The sequence below is a fragment of the Bombina bombina genome, chromosome 3 (genome assembly GCF_027579735.1).
Source record: "Bombina bombina isolate aBomBom1 chromosome 3, aBomBom1.pri, whole genome shotgun sequence".
Taxonomy (NCBI): Eukaryota; Metazoa; Chordata; class Amphibia; order Anura; family Bombinatoridae; genus Bombina; species Bombina bombina.
This window is the reverse complement of record NC_069501.1, coordinates 892,615,081-892,633,290: the sequence shown is the minus strand read 5'-3', so window position 1 is coordinate 892,633,290 and position 18,210 is coordinate 892,615,081. Positions and strand designations below refer to the sequence as shown.

Here is an 18,210-nt window from a genome sequence, read left to right as displayed (position 1 = left end):
TTTGTGTGATGTTATGTTCCAGTCTCCCCCATTTTTTGTGTTTGTAGTTAGTGAACCAGTCGACTATGCGCTGGAGGAAAGTGGCTTTCCTGTAGTTTTTCAGATTGGGCACCCCCAGTCCCCCATTTTTATAGGCGAACACATAAGGTGTTTATTTATTTTCGCTTTACGTTTATCCCAAATTAATTCTAATATCCTATTTTGGAAATGCAGTAAGTACTTAATTGGCAAGGGGATTGGATGTGTTTGAAAAAGGTACAATACCCTGGGAAGGATGTTTATTTTAACTGAGTTGATTCTACCCAGCCAAGAAATATTCTTTGATCTCCATGAAGACATATCTGCTTTCAGGGTATTCTGTAGGGGTCGATAGTTGGGTCTAGAACATGTCATGTGTTTTAGAGGTGAGGTGTATCCCTAGGTATTTCAAGGAGGAGGATTGAATACGAAAAGGGCTCATTTTGGTAATTTGAGAGGGGAGGGTATCATTGCATTGTATCGCTAGAAGTTCTGATTTTGATGTATTAATTAAATAGTTGGAGGCCACCAAAAATGCATCCAATTCAGTTATCAGAGGGGGAATGGATTTAACTGGGTCTGTTAGGCAAAAAAGGATGTTGTCTTGTATTTGTATCCCGTGGATGTCTACATTGGAATGCATGGCAGTAGCGAGAGCCTCTACCATGCATGTGATGAGGAGTGGTGATAGGGGGCACCCCTGTCTAGTGCCCTTTGAAATTGGGAGGGAGTTATCCCATTAATCCTTACTTTGGCGGAGGGGGAGGTGTATAAAGCCATTATTTTAGAAATGGTGTTTCCCAGTCTAAATTTGTGTACGACTTCCCGAAGAAAGTGCCAGCTGAAACGGTCAAAGGCTTTTTCTGCGTTCACTGACACTATCGCAATGGGTTTGTGTGGCTTAGGGGTAACTGTGTTGTCTTTGGCCTCTCTAGATGGGACAAACCCCACTTGGTCACCGTCAATAATATGTGGGAGAATCGTATTAAGCCGGTTGGCCAGAATCTTTGCGTATATCTTAAGGTCATTGTTAAGTAATAATATCGGTCGAAAATTAGTTGCGGTATCCGGGGTTTTGCCTGGCTTAGGGAGAACAACGTGTGCCTCCAATGCAGATCTTGAAAAGGGGTTGTCCTCGCTTATCGAATTTAACATCGACAGCATGTAAGGGGAAAGAATATATTTGAATACTTTATAATATTAATCGGAGAACCCATCCGGGCCTGGGGCTTTGTTAGAAGGGAGATCTTTAATTACCTCTAAAAGTTCCTTTTGCCAGATCGGTTTGTTTAGGGTCTGCTGTTGGTCTGGAGAAACCGATGGAAGGACAATATTAGAGAGGTATTTCTTTATCAATTTAATTTTGTTGGCGGAAGCTGTCCGAGGATTTTGGTTAGGTGTGTTTGATAGGTTGTATAATTGAGAGTAATAGGATCTAAATTCCTCAGCTATTTTATCTGATGTGTTTATTTCTTTACCCTGTTTATTTTTTAATGTTAAGATGTAACCCTTGTGTAATTTTCTCCTTAATTTTCTATCTAAGAGGGGGCCACTTTTGTTGTTTGAGGGCATTCTTTTTACATACTTTGCCTATTTAATGATTGTTTTGTGTTTTTCAATCCACAACCTTTCGTGATAATTGAATTTTTGCTAGGATGTGATTTGAGTTGGTCTTTTAGCTTAGATAGATTTGTTAAAGTATTGTTGAGTAGACAGTTTTTTGTTTTATCTGGTATGCCTTGATATGGATTAGCTCCCCACGTATGACTGTTTTATGGGCCTCCCAGAGTGTTCTGATGTCATTTACAGTGGATTCGTTGAAGGTGAAGTATTCACCTAACGATTTCTCCAGGTGTTGATAATGTATGGGGTCTGCAAGTAAGGATTCATCTAATTTCCATGTATAGTGAGGGAAGGTCTATGTGGCCACCTGAAGGAACATTGTACTATAGAATGGTCTGACCAGGAGTTAGGGAGAATTTCTATGTGTTCTAGACGAGAAAATTTACGATGAGGGTTAGAATAAAATATGTAGTCTGAACCTTCCGGTTTATATACCCTCCATACGTCATTTGCTGTTAATTCTTTCATGCAGTATTTTATTGTAGATATTATTCTGTGAGGTTAAAATCCCCACCCATTATAAGAGACCCTATGGTGATTTTTAGCAATAAGTTAGTTAAAGGGACACTGAACCCAAATTTTTTCTTTTGTGATTCAGATAGAGCATGCAATCTTAAGCAACTTTCTAATTGACTCCTATTATCAAATTGTCTTCATTCTCTTGGTATCTTTATTTGAAATGCAAGAATGTAAGTTTAGATTTCTGGTGAAAAAACTGGGTTGTTCTTGCCAATTGGTGGATAAATTCACCCACCAATAAACAAGTGCTTTCCATGGTTCTGAACCCCAAAAATAGCACAGATGCCTTCTTTTTCAAATAAAGAAAGCAAGAGAATGAAGAAAAATTGATAATAGGTGTAAATTAGAAAGTTGCTTAAAATTGCATGCTCTATCTGAATCACAAAATAAAAAATTTGGGTTCAGTGTCTCTTTAAGGACTTAAAAAAGTATCTTGTTTCAAATTAGGAGCATATAGATTAGCTAAGGTTACCAAAGAGTTATATAGTTTACCAACTAATACAATGTATCGGCCCTTACTATCCGTGTATTTTTTGATTAGCTGAAAAGGTATGTTATTTTTTAGGAGTATTCCTACTCCGTTTGTTTTATGTGAGTTAGAGGCATAGTAAGATTGGCCGAATTTATACCTAAAAGTTTTAGGTTCATGCCCTCGTTGAAAGTGAGTCTCTTGAATAAAGATAACGTCTGTTTTTTTCCCCCCCCGAAAGTCCCTTAAGGCAATGTTCCTTTTATAGGGGTTCTTTAGGCCCTGAATATTGGCTGAGAGAAAAATTAGAGAGTCAGTCTTAGATTCTGTCATGAGGGTGGGATATTCTCGTGGATAAGAATATAATGATGAGGATGTGTGAAATTGCAAATGGGAGGAGTTAATAGTGGAGTTTTCTTAGGGCCTCGTGTGGAATGCTGGGAAATGTGGTATGATGTACCTTCACAAAGTGTATGGGAATGTGTACTGACAGGGAATGTATACAGAGGAATGTGCCACATACAAACAACAATAAAAATAAACATTTGCAATACAACAGTTTCAAAACAAGACACAAACATAAGGTAGAATGTACAGAAGACACCAACACCTTCATACATAGGTTAAGTTTTAAGAACTAATACTTTAACAGCTGTGAACTAGGAATATAAGAGATCTAACCTGCTCCTTCAGAGGAGCTGGAATTCCAGTGTGAGAAATTATAAGTATCGTGCTGTAACCATACTAATAACAGTAGAAAGAACATTTGAACAACAAAATGATGTGAGTGAAAGTTTAACACATAACAATACCTTTTAAGTTTAAGAATTAGGAAAGTTCATGAGCAAAAGGATTACCTATAGAACAGTCCGCAAGAGAGTTCAAGTAACGCTTGCTCCGTCTCTAGTATCTTCGAATGCAGGTGGTTTACTTTTTTCCTTTTAGAGAGCACTTTCATCCAATTTGAATGAGAGTCTCTTTAAGGATAACGGTGATTCTGAGAATGGTTGATTGAGACATCTGCAGGATGTGGTGGTTTGAAAGACAGTTGTAGAGCCTGTGTTCAGCAATATCTTGATTGTCACTGCTCGCGGTTTTAAATAAAAAACTGCTGACTGTAGCTTGCTGAGCAGATTGGGATTTGTTTGGTTTGTCAGATTTTTGGTTTCTCTTGGATGCCATTATCTATTATATATGAGGCTCTTACTGCCGTGCAGATATTAAAAATAATTATTTTGCTGTGCGGTGTGAAGTGGATAGTCACACTGGTTGGCTATGTAAATCAGTTTCAAATGTCCCTCCACTTTACAAGCCTTAGATAAGTTTGGCGCCTTAAAATGTGTGCTGCATGGAAAAAGCGTTTGCAAAAGTAAGAAAAAGGCCTTAAATCACTGTGATATGTGTCCATCTACCTGCTGGGTATAAAGCTTATAGGTTAGCAAAGTTATCCTCGTGATATTATGCCTGTTAGAGGATTGGCAGCCATAATGAGTATTTGCCACCTTATATTGCTCTCCTGGTGTATTAGAGTGTTGGGCAGCGTGGGCTGATTAGGGAGTTTTTAGTGAAGAGAGCTTAGGCCTGAGCGCCATGTGCAGACAGTATATATTCCAAGCTCCAAAAATAAGAAGCTGTTACCTGTCACCGTGCTTATTCTCTATATTTTCGGACCTGGATGTCAACTAGGTATGATCCACACTGCGGAGGGCTCTGATTAAGTGCGTACTTTAGGTGCATAGATGTCGCGGGCCGGTACTGGGCCACAAGTGCTGTACGGCAAGTTACAGAGCTGGCACCATATCTGTCTGGCAGACTTGCAGGAGACCCTTCAACGGCAGTAGTCACCGTTCGGGTAGTTACCGGTGAGATTTATAGTCGGGTTACGTTTCCTTTTATCACTTAGAAGCAGGTGTTAGTGTCTCTGAACACAGAGCTTCACCTACTTGCGACCATCCACTTTCATGGCCTAGCTCCGCTCCCCCCCCCCTTGTCTGATATTTTTTAGCCACTAGTACTAGGTAAGACAAGGCTATAAAAAAATAAATATTATGATCGTTCATATATAAAATTGAGATATTGTTTATTTCAGAAGCCAGAGAATTGATGATTTAATTGATGTAACATATGCTGCAAATAAAAACAAGGGGTAAGCAACCCATCTATATTTTATCTGAAATTAAATAAATGTATAGTTTCAAATTTAAATGATTTACCTCAGAATGCTAGATGTAAATTGCCTGCAGCATTTTGGGATTTCCCAGAATACTCACCAGGAGTTTTATAGAATCTGAGGTTGTTGAGGCAAAAGATTTAGAAGCATGTGGCCTTTTGAACATGTGTAAGAAATGTTAAAAATAGAAAGTTTTCATTGAATATTCTAAGGGATTAAAAAAAAAATACAACCAATGTCTAGAAGCTAAAAAAAAAAAAAAAATAACTGTGGGAAGCTAGAAGATTATTTGGCACCAAATGCATCAAAGAAAACATATTTCTGAAATGAGTGCTGAGAGTATACAAAATTAGACATTCACACTGTCCTTTATCCCTGGTTTAATACAGGATTTATTGATGCAATTTATACTTTTTTGCTTGACCGCCTGTAACTACGTGATTGTGCTCTTGTTTTGTGAACAAAAGGAATAAACATTACATTCTTCACACACTAACAGACATGACTATTTCTATATTATACATGGAGAAAAACTGCTTGGCCTAGATTACAAGTTGAGTGCAATTAATAGAGCTGGGTGCAATATTAATATTGCATAACCACACTAATATAGCACGCAACTAGGTATTGCAAGTTCAAGGTAAAATAGAACCAGAGAATGTTTAGAGCAGCCGACATCCCTTTGGTGCGCCTTATACTTTCAATGGATATTGCAGACGAGTTAAAAGGATACTGAACCTACATTTTTCTTTCATGATTCAGATATAGCAAGCTATTTTAAGCAACTTTCTAATATTTTTCCTATTATCAATTTTTCCTGGTTTCCTTGGTATCTTTATTTGAAAAAAAACCCAGGAATGTTAGCTTATGAGCCAGCCCATTTTTGTTCCAGCACCCTGGATAGCGCTTGCTTATTGGTGGCTGCATTTAGCCACCAATCAGCAAGTGCTACCCAGATGCTGAACCAAATATGGACAGACTTGTAAACTTACATTCCTGCTTCTTCAAATAAAGAAACCAAGAAATTGAAAAAATTATAATAGGAGTAACTTAGAAAGTTGCTTAAAATTGCATCTGAATGATGAAAGAAAAAATTGGGTTCAGTATCCCTTTCAACATTGCTCATGTTGCAAGTTGTGAGTTATGTGTTGTGTTATATGTACTGAAGTGTACACATTAAAAATACACAAAATATTGAGAACAAATGTACGATTAAAAAATATTAAACTCTTAATTATCGTTTATTTCAGAAGCCAGAGAATTGATGATTTAATTGATGTTACAAATGTTGCGAATAAAAACAAGGGGTAAGTAACCTATCTATATTTCATCTGAAATTAAATCATTTTACAGTGTATTTTTGTAACAGGTTTGGAGATGCAGCTTTGACGTTTAAATTATTTAACACAGAATGCTAGATTTAAAGGGACAGTATACACTCATTTTCATATAACTGCATGTAATAGACACTACTATAAAGAATAAGATGCACAGATACTGATATAAAAATCCAGTATTAAACTGTTTAAAAACTTACTTAGAAGCTGTCAGTTTAGCTCTGTTGAAAAGGCAGTTGGAAAGCCCACTGCAAGTGGGAAATAAGACACTCCCCCTTCTTTTGCATATGAAAAGACCCTTTACACAAACAGGAGCAAGCTGGAGAAGGTAGCTGACGGTATTCAAATAAAACTTTGGGGCTTGGTTAGGAGTCTGAAAATCAGAGCAATGTTATTTAAAACTAAGCAAAACTATAAATTTAAAAAAAACAAAAAAACTTTATGGGCTTTATAAATAGATCATCTACAAAACATTTATGCAAAGAAAAAATGAGTGTATAATGTCCCTTTACGTTATCGGCAGTGCAACTTCAGGTACAAATCCCCAAATCCGGAATTCCAAAATAAAAATGTATTCTGAAATCCAAACTTTTTAATTAATATTTTTTTAAATTAAATAATCAAAAATGAGAGTACTCTGTATACAAAGGAATTAAAAATAATATTAAACTATTTCAAATTTGGAAATGTTTGTACAACATTTGTTTAATGTAATAGTATTTCTAATGCTTTCTTTAAATGTAGTATTCAAATTATGCAATATTTGAAAGAGAAACATTCAAATTGATATATTTGTATCTATTATGTATCGATTTACTAAATTCCCTACCATATGAACTATTGAACTTCTGAATAGTATTTGTTAAATCAAATGTTACATTCGAAATTTCGAATGTGGACATTCAATCTAATTATCAACATTTGAATTCGAAAGTGACATTCAAAAACTGTAAATAGCATTCGATTATAGAATTTTTAAGAATATTCGTTCTTATCAACATTCAATTATGTAGATCAAATTTCTACAATAACATTTGTTCTAACATTTGTATTAGAATATAAACACATTCGCCCATCCCTAGTTACAAGTATAAGCTGTACTTATGACTTGTAAATATTGCCTAAATGACATAAGATATTGTCGCTTATACTTGGTCCCATCCGTTCTCTAAACCGTCCTTTTTTAAAGATTATTTATTATTTATTATTCTTTATTTATAAAGCGCCAACAGATTTTGCAGCGCTGCCCATGGGTACAAGAATAAAAGTACAAAGGGGGAAACAATACAATAAGAGACAACATTTTACAGACAAATACAGGGGGAATTGAGGGCCCTATTCATGTGGGAACTTACAATCTAGATGGGTAGGAGGATGGGAAACAGGAGGTGGGGACTGCAAAGGTGAGAATGATATTAGTGAGGAGATAGATGAAGGCAACTGTTAGGTAAGTGAAGTTCATTTTTAATGAGTCGCGTGATAAGCTTCCCTGAACAAAAGGTCTTTAGGGAACGTTTAAAGGAGGAGAGGCTAGGGGAAAGTCTGACAGCTCGAGGAAGTGCGTTCCAGAGGGTTGGTGCCGCACGAGAGAAGTCCTGTAGTCTAGCATGAAAGGAGGTGATGGTAGAGGACACAAGAAGCAGGTCATTGTTGGATCTTAGCGGACGGGCTGGAGAATATTTGTTGATGAGTGAGGATAGGTAGGGTGGGGCAGCATTGATGAGGGCTTTGTAGGTCAGGGTGAGAATTTTGAATTTAATTCTGCTGTGAATGGGGAGCCAGTGAAGGGACTCACAGAGAGGTGCAGCAGAGACAGAGCATCGAGAGAGGTGGATTAGCCTTGCAGATGCATTTAGGATGGATTGAAGGGGAGAGATGTGGGAGAGAGGAAGGCCAGATAATAAGTTATTACAGTAGTCAAGTCGGAGTGGATTAGCTGTTTAGTAGTTTCAGCACTCAGAAATGGACGAATTTTGGAGATATTCCGTAGGTGGTTGCGGCAGGATGAAGAGAGCAATTGGATCAGGGGAATAAAGGACAGATTTGAGTCAATTGTGACTCAGAGGCAGCGGACTTGGGGTGATGGGGAGATAGTGATGCCACCAACATTGATGGAAATATTAGAAACTGTAGTGAAGTTAGAGGGGGGAATTAGAAGTAGTTCGGTCTTGGACATGTTTATTTTTAGGTGGTGAGAGGCCATCCAGGAAGAAAATCTAGATAAGCAGTCGCTGATGTGAAAATTGACAGAAGAAGAGAGTGCAGGGGTGGAAAGGTAAATCTGGGTATCATCAGCATAGAAGTGATAGTTGAAGCCATATCTGTTGATGAGTTTATCCAGTGAATAAGTGTAAATAGAGAAGAGTAGAGGACCCAGGACAGAGCCTTGAGGCACTCCAACAGACAGAGGCAATGGAGAGGAGGAGTTACCAGCAAAAGAGATGGAGAACGATCTGTTAGAGAGATAAGAGTCAATCCAGGATAGGGCTGGGTCACAGAGCCCAAGAGAGCTGAGAATCCATAGGAGAAGAGGATGGTCAAAGGCAACAGAGTGGTCAAGTAAGATGAGTATAGAGTAGTAGCCTTTGTTTTTAGCAGAAAGGAGATCATTAGTAACCATGGTGAGGGCAGTCTAATTTGTGTGTTGGGGACGGAAGCCAGATTGCAGGGGGTAGAGCAATGAGTTGGAGGACAGGAAGTGGGTTAGGCGATCAAAAGCTAGTTTTTCAATGATTTTTTAAGCTAGCGGGAGCAGTGATATGGGGCAGTAGTTTGCAGGAGAGTTAGGGTCAAGGGAGGTTTTTTTGAGGATGGTGGTTACCTTTGCATGTTTTAAGGAGGCAGGGAATGAGCCGGTAGAAAGGGATAGGTTGAATATATGAGTAAGAGCTGGAGTGAGGGTGGGAGACAGAGAAGGTATTAGATGTGAAGGAATAGGGTCAAGTGGGCAGGTAGTGAGGTCTGAGGAAGACAATATGGAAAAGAGGGTGCAGAGAGTGGCAGAGGGGGTGACTAGGAGTGAAGTTGATAGATTGCAGGCTTGTGTTGGGATATTTCTTCGGATGGTAAGTGTTTTATTGAAAAAGTAGTCAGCCAGGTCTTGAGCACTGAATGCAGATGAGGGGGGAGGTGCAGACGGGTAGAGGAGAGATTTGAAAATGGAGAAGAGTCTTTTAGGGTTTGAGGAGTGAGTGGATATAAGAGAAGAGAAGTAGTGTTTGCTTACCTAGGTGAAGGGCAGAGGTGTAAGAGTGAAGAATGAACTTATAGTGCATGAAATCAGGTTCAGAGCAGGATTTCTTCCAGGCACGTTCAGCAGTGCGGGAACATTTTTGCAGGTGGTGTGTTTGCTGGGAGTGCCAGGGCTGGAGTTGGCGATGTGAGGCTTTGTGAAGTTGGGGCAGAGCAAGAGTGTCAAGTGCAGAGGAGAGGGTATTGTTATAGTGGGTTATAGCAAGTTCAGGGCAGGATATCGTGGAAGTGTGGGGGAGGAGTATTTGAATAAGGTTGGATAGTTGGGGAGGGTCTACAGTGTGCAGATTTCTACAGGAGCGGGGGCGAGGGAGGGAAATAGGTTTAGCTTGTATATTAAGATTAAAGGTGAACAGATGGTGGTCTGATATGGGAAATGGGCGACAAGCAACATCAGATAGAGAGCAGAGATAGAATACCAGATCAAAAGAGTTTCCATTGCGGTGGTAGGGAATAGTGTGGATTGTGAGAGGCTGAAGGAGTTAGTGAGTGAGAGAAGTTTAGAGGCAGCAGGGGCAGATGGGTTGTCATTGGGGATGTCAAAGTCCCCCAGAATTAGAGTAGGTGTATTTGTAGAGAGAAAGTAAGGAAGCCAGGCGAATGCAGTGGACTTCAAAGGAAGAAAAGGAGAGAGATGGAAATGGAGATAGGTACTGATAGGAGCAGGAGGTGGAGAGTAATATGCCAACACCGCCACCATGTCTCTAACCTGACCTAGGTATGTGGTTAAAGTGGAAACCACCGTGTGAGAGCAGCAATGGAAGCAGTGTCACAGGAAGATTGCTAGGTTTCAGTAATTGCTAGAAGGTTGAAAGCGTTGGAAACAAACAGTTTGTGAACAGTTGTAAGTTTTTTACAGACAGAGCAAGCATTCCTGAGGGCACACGAAAAGAGAGGGGATAAGCGCTGTGTGTTAATGGAGATGAGAATGTTGGTTTTGCATGACCTAGAGTTTTTGCAGTGGGAGACAGAGCAAGAGTGTAAAAGTGTGGTGATTGCTGCAGGGCGAGGGTTAGGAGAGACATCACCAGCAGCAAGCAGTAGTAGCAGTGAGAGTGACAGAAGGTGAAAGTGAGACTTGTAGGAGAACATATGACTAGACACAGGAGAGTTAGAGGGGGATGTGTTTCTAAGGAAACAGAGTAGTTCATAAGAGGACAGTATAGGGGATGAGAGAAGGGAGGGTGAGATATGGATAAGTGGGGATTGTTGTTATAGGGACATTACCTGTTAGTGGGACTGCAGTTTCCATCTCCAGTTTCTAACGCCAGTGAGTAACTCTGCCACTTGTAACAGAGAGCTACTTTGAATCAGAGAGCCACAGCAAATATTTTAATATCCAAAATGCAATATCCAAACTAAATCTTTCCAGGTCCCAAGCAGTTTTGATAAAGGGTTTTCTACCTGTAATATACTTTTATTATTTTACTCATTGCCTGATGGTTTGTTTTTTTTGAGTTTTTAAATCAGCTTTATTTATATAAATGAAGTAAGTCAGTACAATGCAAAATAAATATACAGTGAAATGATATTAGTAGATTTGGTAATCTCTACATACAAAGAGAAACTGACATGGTTCAAATTGAATAGAGAGAAAAAACACAAAAATATCAATGTTGGCACATCTCTGCTCTTCCATTCTTGGGCAATAAGGGACTTCATACTATTACTGGCTATGAATATTAATTTCTTTTTGTAGGTTGGAAGTTTATGAGGTATATTATTAAGTAACCACAGGAGTGGATCTAGCGGTAAATCTACACTTAACATTCTGGAAGTAACCTTTATAATAGTATGCCAACACGTTTGAATTAGGGGACAAGTCCACCATATGTGTCCCATGGTGCCTAATGAAGTTTCGCATCTCCAGCATTTATCGCTGGCAGATGCAAATAATTTATTTATTCTACAAGGCGTTAGGTACCAATGGTGGACGATTTTTAAATTGGTCTCAATGAGTTTGCTAGATGAGGAAACTTTAGTTATATTAGAAAATATGCGAGTCATGTCAAAATGTAATATTTCAGTGTTTAGTTCATCAGATCATCGGTCAATGAATTAAGGGGAGAATCCTGGGGGTGATTCTGGTAGGATAGAGTATATTAATGAAAGAGTACGTTTTATCGGATCAGAAGATTTACACAAAGATTCAAAGGGAGTCATAGGGCGTAATATATTTTTCCTATCTGGGTGTTTAAGGATAAAAGAGTGGCATTGATGTAGGAAAAACTAGTTCGAGAACATGGGGAGGCTGCTCTAAATTAAACTAACTGTGGGAAGAAAGGCTTGTTCATTACCTAGTTGATATGTCATGATCGCCTGATGTAGTGCTTTATGTTTTGACTTCCCCCAGTCTTGTCCTGGTGGAAAGTCTACATTGCCTGTAAGGGGAGTTAGAGGGGAAGATCTAGATGAAAGGAAAGGGTTCTCTACTAGAGTTTTATCCCATACACTAAAGGTTTCCTGAATTATGAAGTTATTTTTGATTGCCTGTGGTAAACCTGATTTATTTTGCCAACAGAGAGACCCTAGATGTGGAGTTTGTGTGATGCTATGTTCCAGTCTCCCCCATTTTTTGTGTTTGTAGTTAGTGAACCAGTCGACTATGCACTGGAGGAAAGTGGTTTTCCTGAAGTTTTTCAGATTGGGCACCCCCAGTCCCCCATTGTTTATAGGTGAACACATAAGGTGTTTATTTATTCTCGCTTTACGGTTATCCCAAATTAATTCTAATATCCTATTTTGGAGATTCAGTATGTACTTAATAGGCAAGGGGTTTGGAAATGTTTGAAAAAGGTACAATACCCTGGGAAGGATGTTTATTTTAACTGAGTTGATTCTACCCAGCCAAGAAATATTCTTTGATCTCCATGAAGACATATCTGCTTTCAGGGTATTCTGCAGGGGTAGATAGTTGGCCTAGAACATGTCATGTGTTTTAGAGGTGAGGTGTATCCCTAGGTATTTCAAGGAGGAGGATTGAATATGAAAAGAGCTCATTTTGGTAATTTGAGAGAGGAGGGTATCATTGCATTGTATCGCCAGAAGTTCTGATTTTGATGTATTAATTAAATAGTTGGAGGCCGCCAAAAATGCATCCAATTCAGCTATCAGAGGGGGAATGGATTTAACTGGGTCTGTTAGGCAAAAAAGGATGTTGTCTTGTATTTGTATCCCGTGGATGTCTACATTGGAACGCACGGCAGTAGCGAGAGCCTCTACCATGCATGCGGAGGAGTAGCGATAGGGGGCACCCCTGTCTAGTGCCATTTTAAATTGGGAGAGAGTTATCCCATTAATCCTTACTTTGGCGGAGGGGGAGGTGTATAAAGCCATTATTTTAGAAATGAAGGTGTTTACCAGACTAAATTTGTGTAGGACTTCCCGAAGAAAGTGCCAGCAGACGTGGTCAAAGGTTTTTTCCACGTCCGCTGACACTATCGCAATGGGGGTTGGTGTGGATTGGGGGTAATGTATTAGTTGTATTGCTCTAACTGTGTTGTCTTTGGCCTCTCTAGATGGGACAAAACCCACTTGGTCACTGTCAATAATATGTGGGAGAATCGTATTAAGCCTGTTGGCCAGAATCTTTGCATATATCTTAAGGTCATTGTTAAGTAATGATATCAGTCGAAAATTAGATGCGGTATTCGGGGTTTTGCCTGGCTTAGGGAGAACAACAATGTGTGCCTCCAATGCAGATCTTGAGAAGGGGTTGTCCTCGCTTATTGAACTGAACATCGACAGCATGTAAGGGGAAAGAATATCTTTGAATACTTTATAATATTAATCGGAGAACCCGTCCAGGCCTGGGGCTTTGTTAGAAGGGAGATCTTTAATTACTTCTAAAAGTTCCTCTTGCCAGATCGGTTTGTTTAGGGTCTGCTGTTGGTCTGGAGAAACCGATGGAAGGACAATATTAGAGAGGTATTTCTTTATCAATTTAATTTTGTTGGCAGGAGCTGTCCGAGGATTTTGGTTAGGAGTGTTTGATAGGTTGTATAATTGAGAGTAATAGGATCTAAATTCCTCAGCTATTTTCTCTAATGTGTTAATTTCTTTACGCTGTTTATTTTTTAATGTTAAGATGTGACCCTTGTGTAATTTTCTCCTTAATTTTCTAGCTAAGAGGGGGCCACTTTTGTTTTTGAGGGCATTCTTTTTTCATACTTTGCCTATTAAATGATTGATTTGTGTTTTTCAATCCGCGATCTTTTGTGATAATTGAATTTTTGCTAGGATGTGATTTGAGTTGGTCTTCTAGCTTAGATAGATTTGCTAAAGTATCGTTGAGTAGACAGTTTTTTGTTTTATCTGGTATGCCTTGATATGGATTAGCTCCCCCCGTATGACTGTTTTATGTGCCTCTCAGAGTGTTCTGATGTCATTTACATTGGATTCGTTGAAGGTGAAGTATTCACCTAACAATTTCTCCAGGTGTTGATAATGTATGGGGTCTGCAAGTAAGGATTCATCTAATTTCCATGTATAGTGAGGGAAGGTCTATGTGGCCACCTGAAAGAACATTGTACTATAGAGTGGTCTGACCAGGAGTTAGGGAGAATTTCTATATGTTCTACCTTAGACAGACTATTGACGTCTGTCATGAAGTAGTCTAGACGAAAAATGTTACGATGAGGGTTAGAATAAAATGAGCAGTCTGAACCTTCCGGGTTATATACCCTCCATACGTCATTTACTTTTAATTCTTTCATGCAGTATTTTACTGTAGATATTATTCTGTGGGGCACTGAGGATAATTTATTTGAGTTATCTAGAGAAGGATTAAATGTGAGGTTAAAATCCCCACCCATTATAAGAGAACCTTTGATGATTTCTAGCAATAAGAGCATGCAATTTTAAGAAACTTTCTAATTGACTCCTATTATCAAATTGTCTTCATTCTCTTGGTATCTTTATTTGAAATGCAAGATTGTAAGTTTAGGTGTCTGCCCATTTTTGGTGAACAAACTGTGTTGTTCTTGCCAATTGGTGGATAAATTCACCCACCAATAAACAAGTACTTTCCATGGTTCTGAACCCCAAAAATAGCATAGATGCCTTCTTTTTCAAATAAAGAAAGCAAGCGAATGAAGAAAAATTGATAATAGGTGTAAATTAGAAAGTTGCTTAAAATTGCATGCTCTATCTGAATCACAAAATAAAAAATTTGGGTTCAGTGTCCCTTTAAGGATTTGAAAAAAGTATCTTGTTTCAAATTAGGAGCATATAGATTAGCTAGGGTTACCATAGAGTTATATAGTTTACCAACTAATACAATGTATCGGCCCTTACTATCCGTGTATTTTTTGATTAGCTGAAAAGGTATGTTATTTTTTAATATTCCTACTCCGTTTGTTTTATGTGAGTTAGAGGCATAGTAAGATTGGCCGAATTTTTACCTAAAAGTTTTAGGTTCATGCCCTTGATGAAAGTGAGTCTCTTGAATAAAGATAACGTCTGCTTTTTCCCCCCCGAAAGTCCCTTAAGGCAATGTTCCTTTTATAGGGGTTCTTTAGGCCCTGAGTATTGGCGGAGAGAAAAATTAGAGAGTCAGTCTTAGATTCTGTCATGAGGGTGGGATGTTCTCATGGATAAGAATATAATGATGAGGATGTGTGAAATTGCAACTGGGAGTAGTTGAAAGTGGAGTTTGCTTAGGGCCTTGTGTGGAATGTTGGGAAATGTGGTATGATGTACCTTCACAAAGTGTATGGGAATGTGTACTGACAGGGAATGTATACAGAGGAATGTGCCACATACAAACAACAATAAAAATAAGCATTTGCTATACAACAGTTTCAAAACAAGACACAAACATAGGGTAGAATGTACAGAAGACACCAACACCTTCATACATAGGTTAAGTTTTAAGAACTAATACTTTAACAGCTGTGAACTAGGAATATAAGAGATCTAACCTGCTCCTTCAGAGGAGCTGGAATTCCAGTGTGAGAAATTATAAGTATCGTGCTGTAACCATACTAATAACAGTAGAAAGAACATTTGAACAACAAAATGATGTGAGTGAAAGTTTAAGTTTTTAAGTTTTAGAGAGCACTTTCATCCAATTTGAATGAGAGTCTCTTTAACCCCTTAGTGACCAGAGCACTTTTCCATTTTCTGTCCGTTTGGGACCAAGGCTATTTTTACATTTTTGCGGTGTTTGTGTTTAGCTGTAATTTTCCTCTTGCTCATTTACTGTACCCACACATATTATATACCGTTTTTCTCGCCATTAAATGGACTTTCCAAAGATACCATTATTTTCATCATATATTATAATTTATTATAAAAAAAATTATAAAATATGAGAAAAAAGTGGAAAAAACACACTTTTTCTAACTTTGACCCCCAAAATCTGTTACACATCTACAACCACCAAAAAACACCCATGCTAAATATTTTCTAAATTTTGTCCTGAGTTTAGAAATACCCAATATTTACATTTTCTTTGCTTTTTTTACAAGTTATAGGGCCATAAATACAAGTAGCATTTTGCTATTTCCAAACCATTTTATTCAAGATTAGCGCTAGTTACATTGGGACACTGATATCTTTCAGGAATCCCTGAATATCCCTTGACATGTATATATTTTTTTTTAGAAGACATCCCAAAGTATTGATCTAGGCCAATTTTGGTATATTTCATACCACCATTTCACCGCCAAATGCGATCAAATACAAAAAATCGTTCACTTTTTCACAAACTTTCGGTTTCTCACTGAAATTATTTACAAACAGCTTGTGCAATTATGGCATAAATGGTTGTAAAATTTTCTCTGGGATCCCCTTTGTTCAAAAATAGCAGACATATATGGCTTTGGCATTGCTTTTTGGTAATTAGAAGGCCGCTAAATGCCGCTGCGCACCACACGTGTATTATGCCCAGCAGTGCAGGGGTTAATTAGGGAGCTTGTAGGGAGCTTGTAGGGTTAATTTTAGCTTTAGTCTAGTGTAGCAGACAACCCAAAGTATTGATCTAGGCCCATTTTGGTATATTACATGCCACCATTTCACCGCCAAATGCGATCAAATAAAAAAAAAAGTTCCCTTTTTCACAAACTTTTTGTTTCTCACTGAAATTATTTACAAACAGCTTGTGCATAAATGGTTGTAAATTTTTCTCTGTGATCCCCTTTGTTCAGAAATAGCAGACACATATGGCTTTGGCGTTGCTTTTTGGTACTTAGGCCGCTAAATGCGCATCACACGTATTATGGCTAGCAGTGAAGGGGTTAATTAGGTAGCTTGTAGGGAGCTTGCAGGGTTAATTTTAGCTTTAGTGTAGAGCTTAGCCTCCCACCTGAAACATCAGACCCCCTGATCCCCCCCAAACAGCTCTCTTCCCTCCCCCACCCCACATTTGTCCCCGCCATCTTAAGTACTGGCAGAAACTCTGCCAGTACTAAAATAAAAGCTATATTTGGGCTTTTTTTTTTAAAAGAAAAGGCATATTTACATATGCTGCTCTGTAGGACCCCCCTTTAGCCCCCAACCTGACTGATCCCCCACCAAACAGCTCTCTAACTCTCCCCCTCTGTCTTAATGGCCACCATCTTGGGTACTGGCAGCTGTCTGCCAGTACCCAGTTTAGAATAAAATTGCTTATATTTTTTCATTTTTCCCCTTTTCTGTAGTGTAGCTCCCTGCCCCACCAAAGACCAACCCCCCACCCCCTCCTAGATACATTCGATTTACATATTTTTTAATTCAGATACCCCTTTCTCAAACTTTTCAAACTTTGATTTTCTGTAGTGTAGCGTTCCCTCCCGCTCCCGCCCCGTGCACGCGCCCGCCCGCCGCCCCCCCCCGTGCACGCGCGTGCGCCCGTGCGCGCCCCCATCGGCCCTGCCCCCGATCCCTCCCCCCTCTACATTACCCGGCCCATCGATGGCCGCCCACCCGCCTCCCAAGTCGGCTCCCACCCACCAACGATACCGGCCATCGATGTCCGGTGCAGAGAGGGCCACGGAGTGGCTCTCTCTGCATCGGATGGCCATCTAGCGTTATTGCAGGATGCCTCCATATCGAGGCATCCCTGCAATAACCGGAAAGCAGCTGGAAGCGAGCAGGATCGCTTCCAGCTGCTTTCCACACCGAGGACGTGCAGGGTACGTCCTCAGGCGTTAACTGCCTTTTTTTTGAGGACGTACCCTGCACGTCCTCGGTCGTTAAGGGGTTAAGGATAACGGTGAGTCGGAGAATGGTTGATTGAGACATCTGCAGGATGTGGTGGTTTGAAAGACAGTTGTAGAGCCTGTGTTCAGCAATATCTTGATTGTCACTGCTCGCAGTTTTAAAAAACGACTGACTGTAGCTTGCTGAGCAGATTGGGATTTGTTTGGTTTGTCAGATTTTTGGTTTCTCTTGGATGCCATTATCTATTATATATGAGGCTCTTACTGCTGTGCAGATATTAAAAATAATTATTTTGCTGTGCGGTGTGAAGTGGATAGTCACACTGGTTTGCTATGTAAATCAGTTTCAAATGTCCCTCCACTTTACAAGCCTTAGATAAGTTTGGCGCCTTAAAATGTGTGCTGCATGGAAAAAGCGTTTGCAAAAGTAAGAAAAAGGCCTTAAATCACTGTGATATGTGTCCAGCTACCTGCTGGGTATAAAGCTTATAGGTTAGCAAAGTTATCCTCGTGATATTATGCCTGTTAAAGGATTGGCAGCCATCCTCAGTATTTGCCACCTTATATTGCTCTCCTGGTGTATTAGAGTGTTGGGCAGCGTGGGCTGATTAGGAAGTTTTTAGTGAAGAGAGTTTAGGCCTGAGCGCCATGTGCAGACAGTATATATTCCAAGTTCCAAAA

The 18,210-nt window shown here is 39.3% G+C and overlaps 1 protein-coding gene across 50 annotated transcripts in view; it reads left to right on the top strand.

Annotated features, from left to right (window-relative positions):
- The window catches only part of SCEL (sciellin), a 182,803-nt gene that overhangs the window by 123,395 nt on the left and 41,198 nt on the right, over positions 1 to 18,210 (top strand). For 19 of the 50 annotated variants that reach the window (XM_053707863.1, XM_053707862.1, XM_053707892.1 and 16 more), the window contains 2 exons: positions 4,719 to 4,775; positions 6,050 to 6,106. The exons of 16 other annotated variants lie outside the window; for them this stretch is intronic. In XM_053707863.1, coding sequence (XP_053563838.1) covers positions 4,719 to 4,775; positions 6,050 to 6,106 — 114 coding nt within the window. The remainder of the gene's footprint in view (positions 1 to 4,718; positions 4,776 to 6,049; positions 6,107 to 18,210) is intronic. 15 more of the 50 variants (XM_053707900.1, XM_053707891.1, XM_053707903.1 and 12 more) reach the window with 2 other exon arrangements.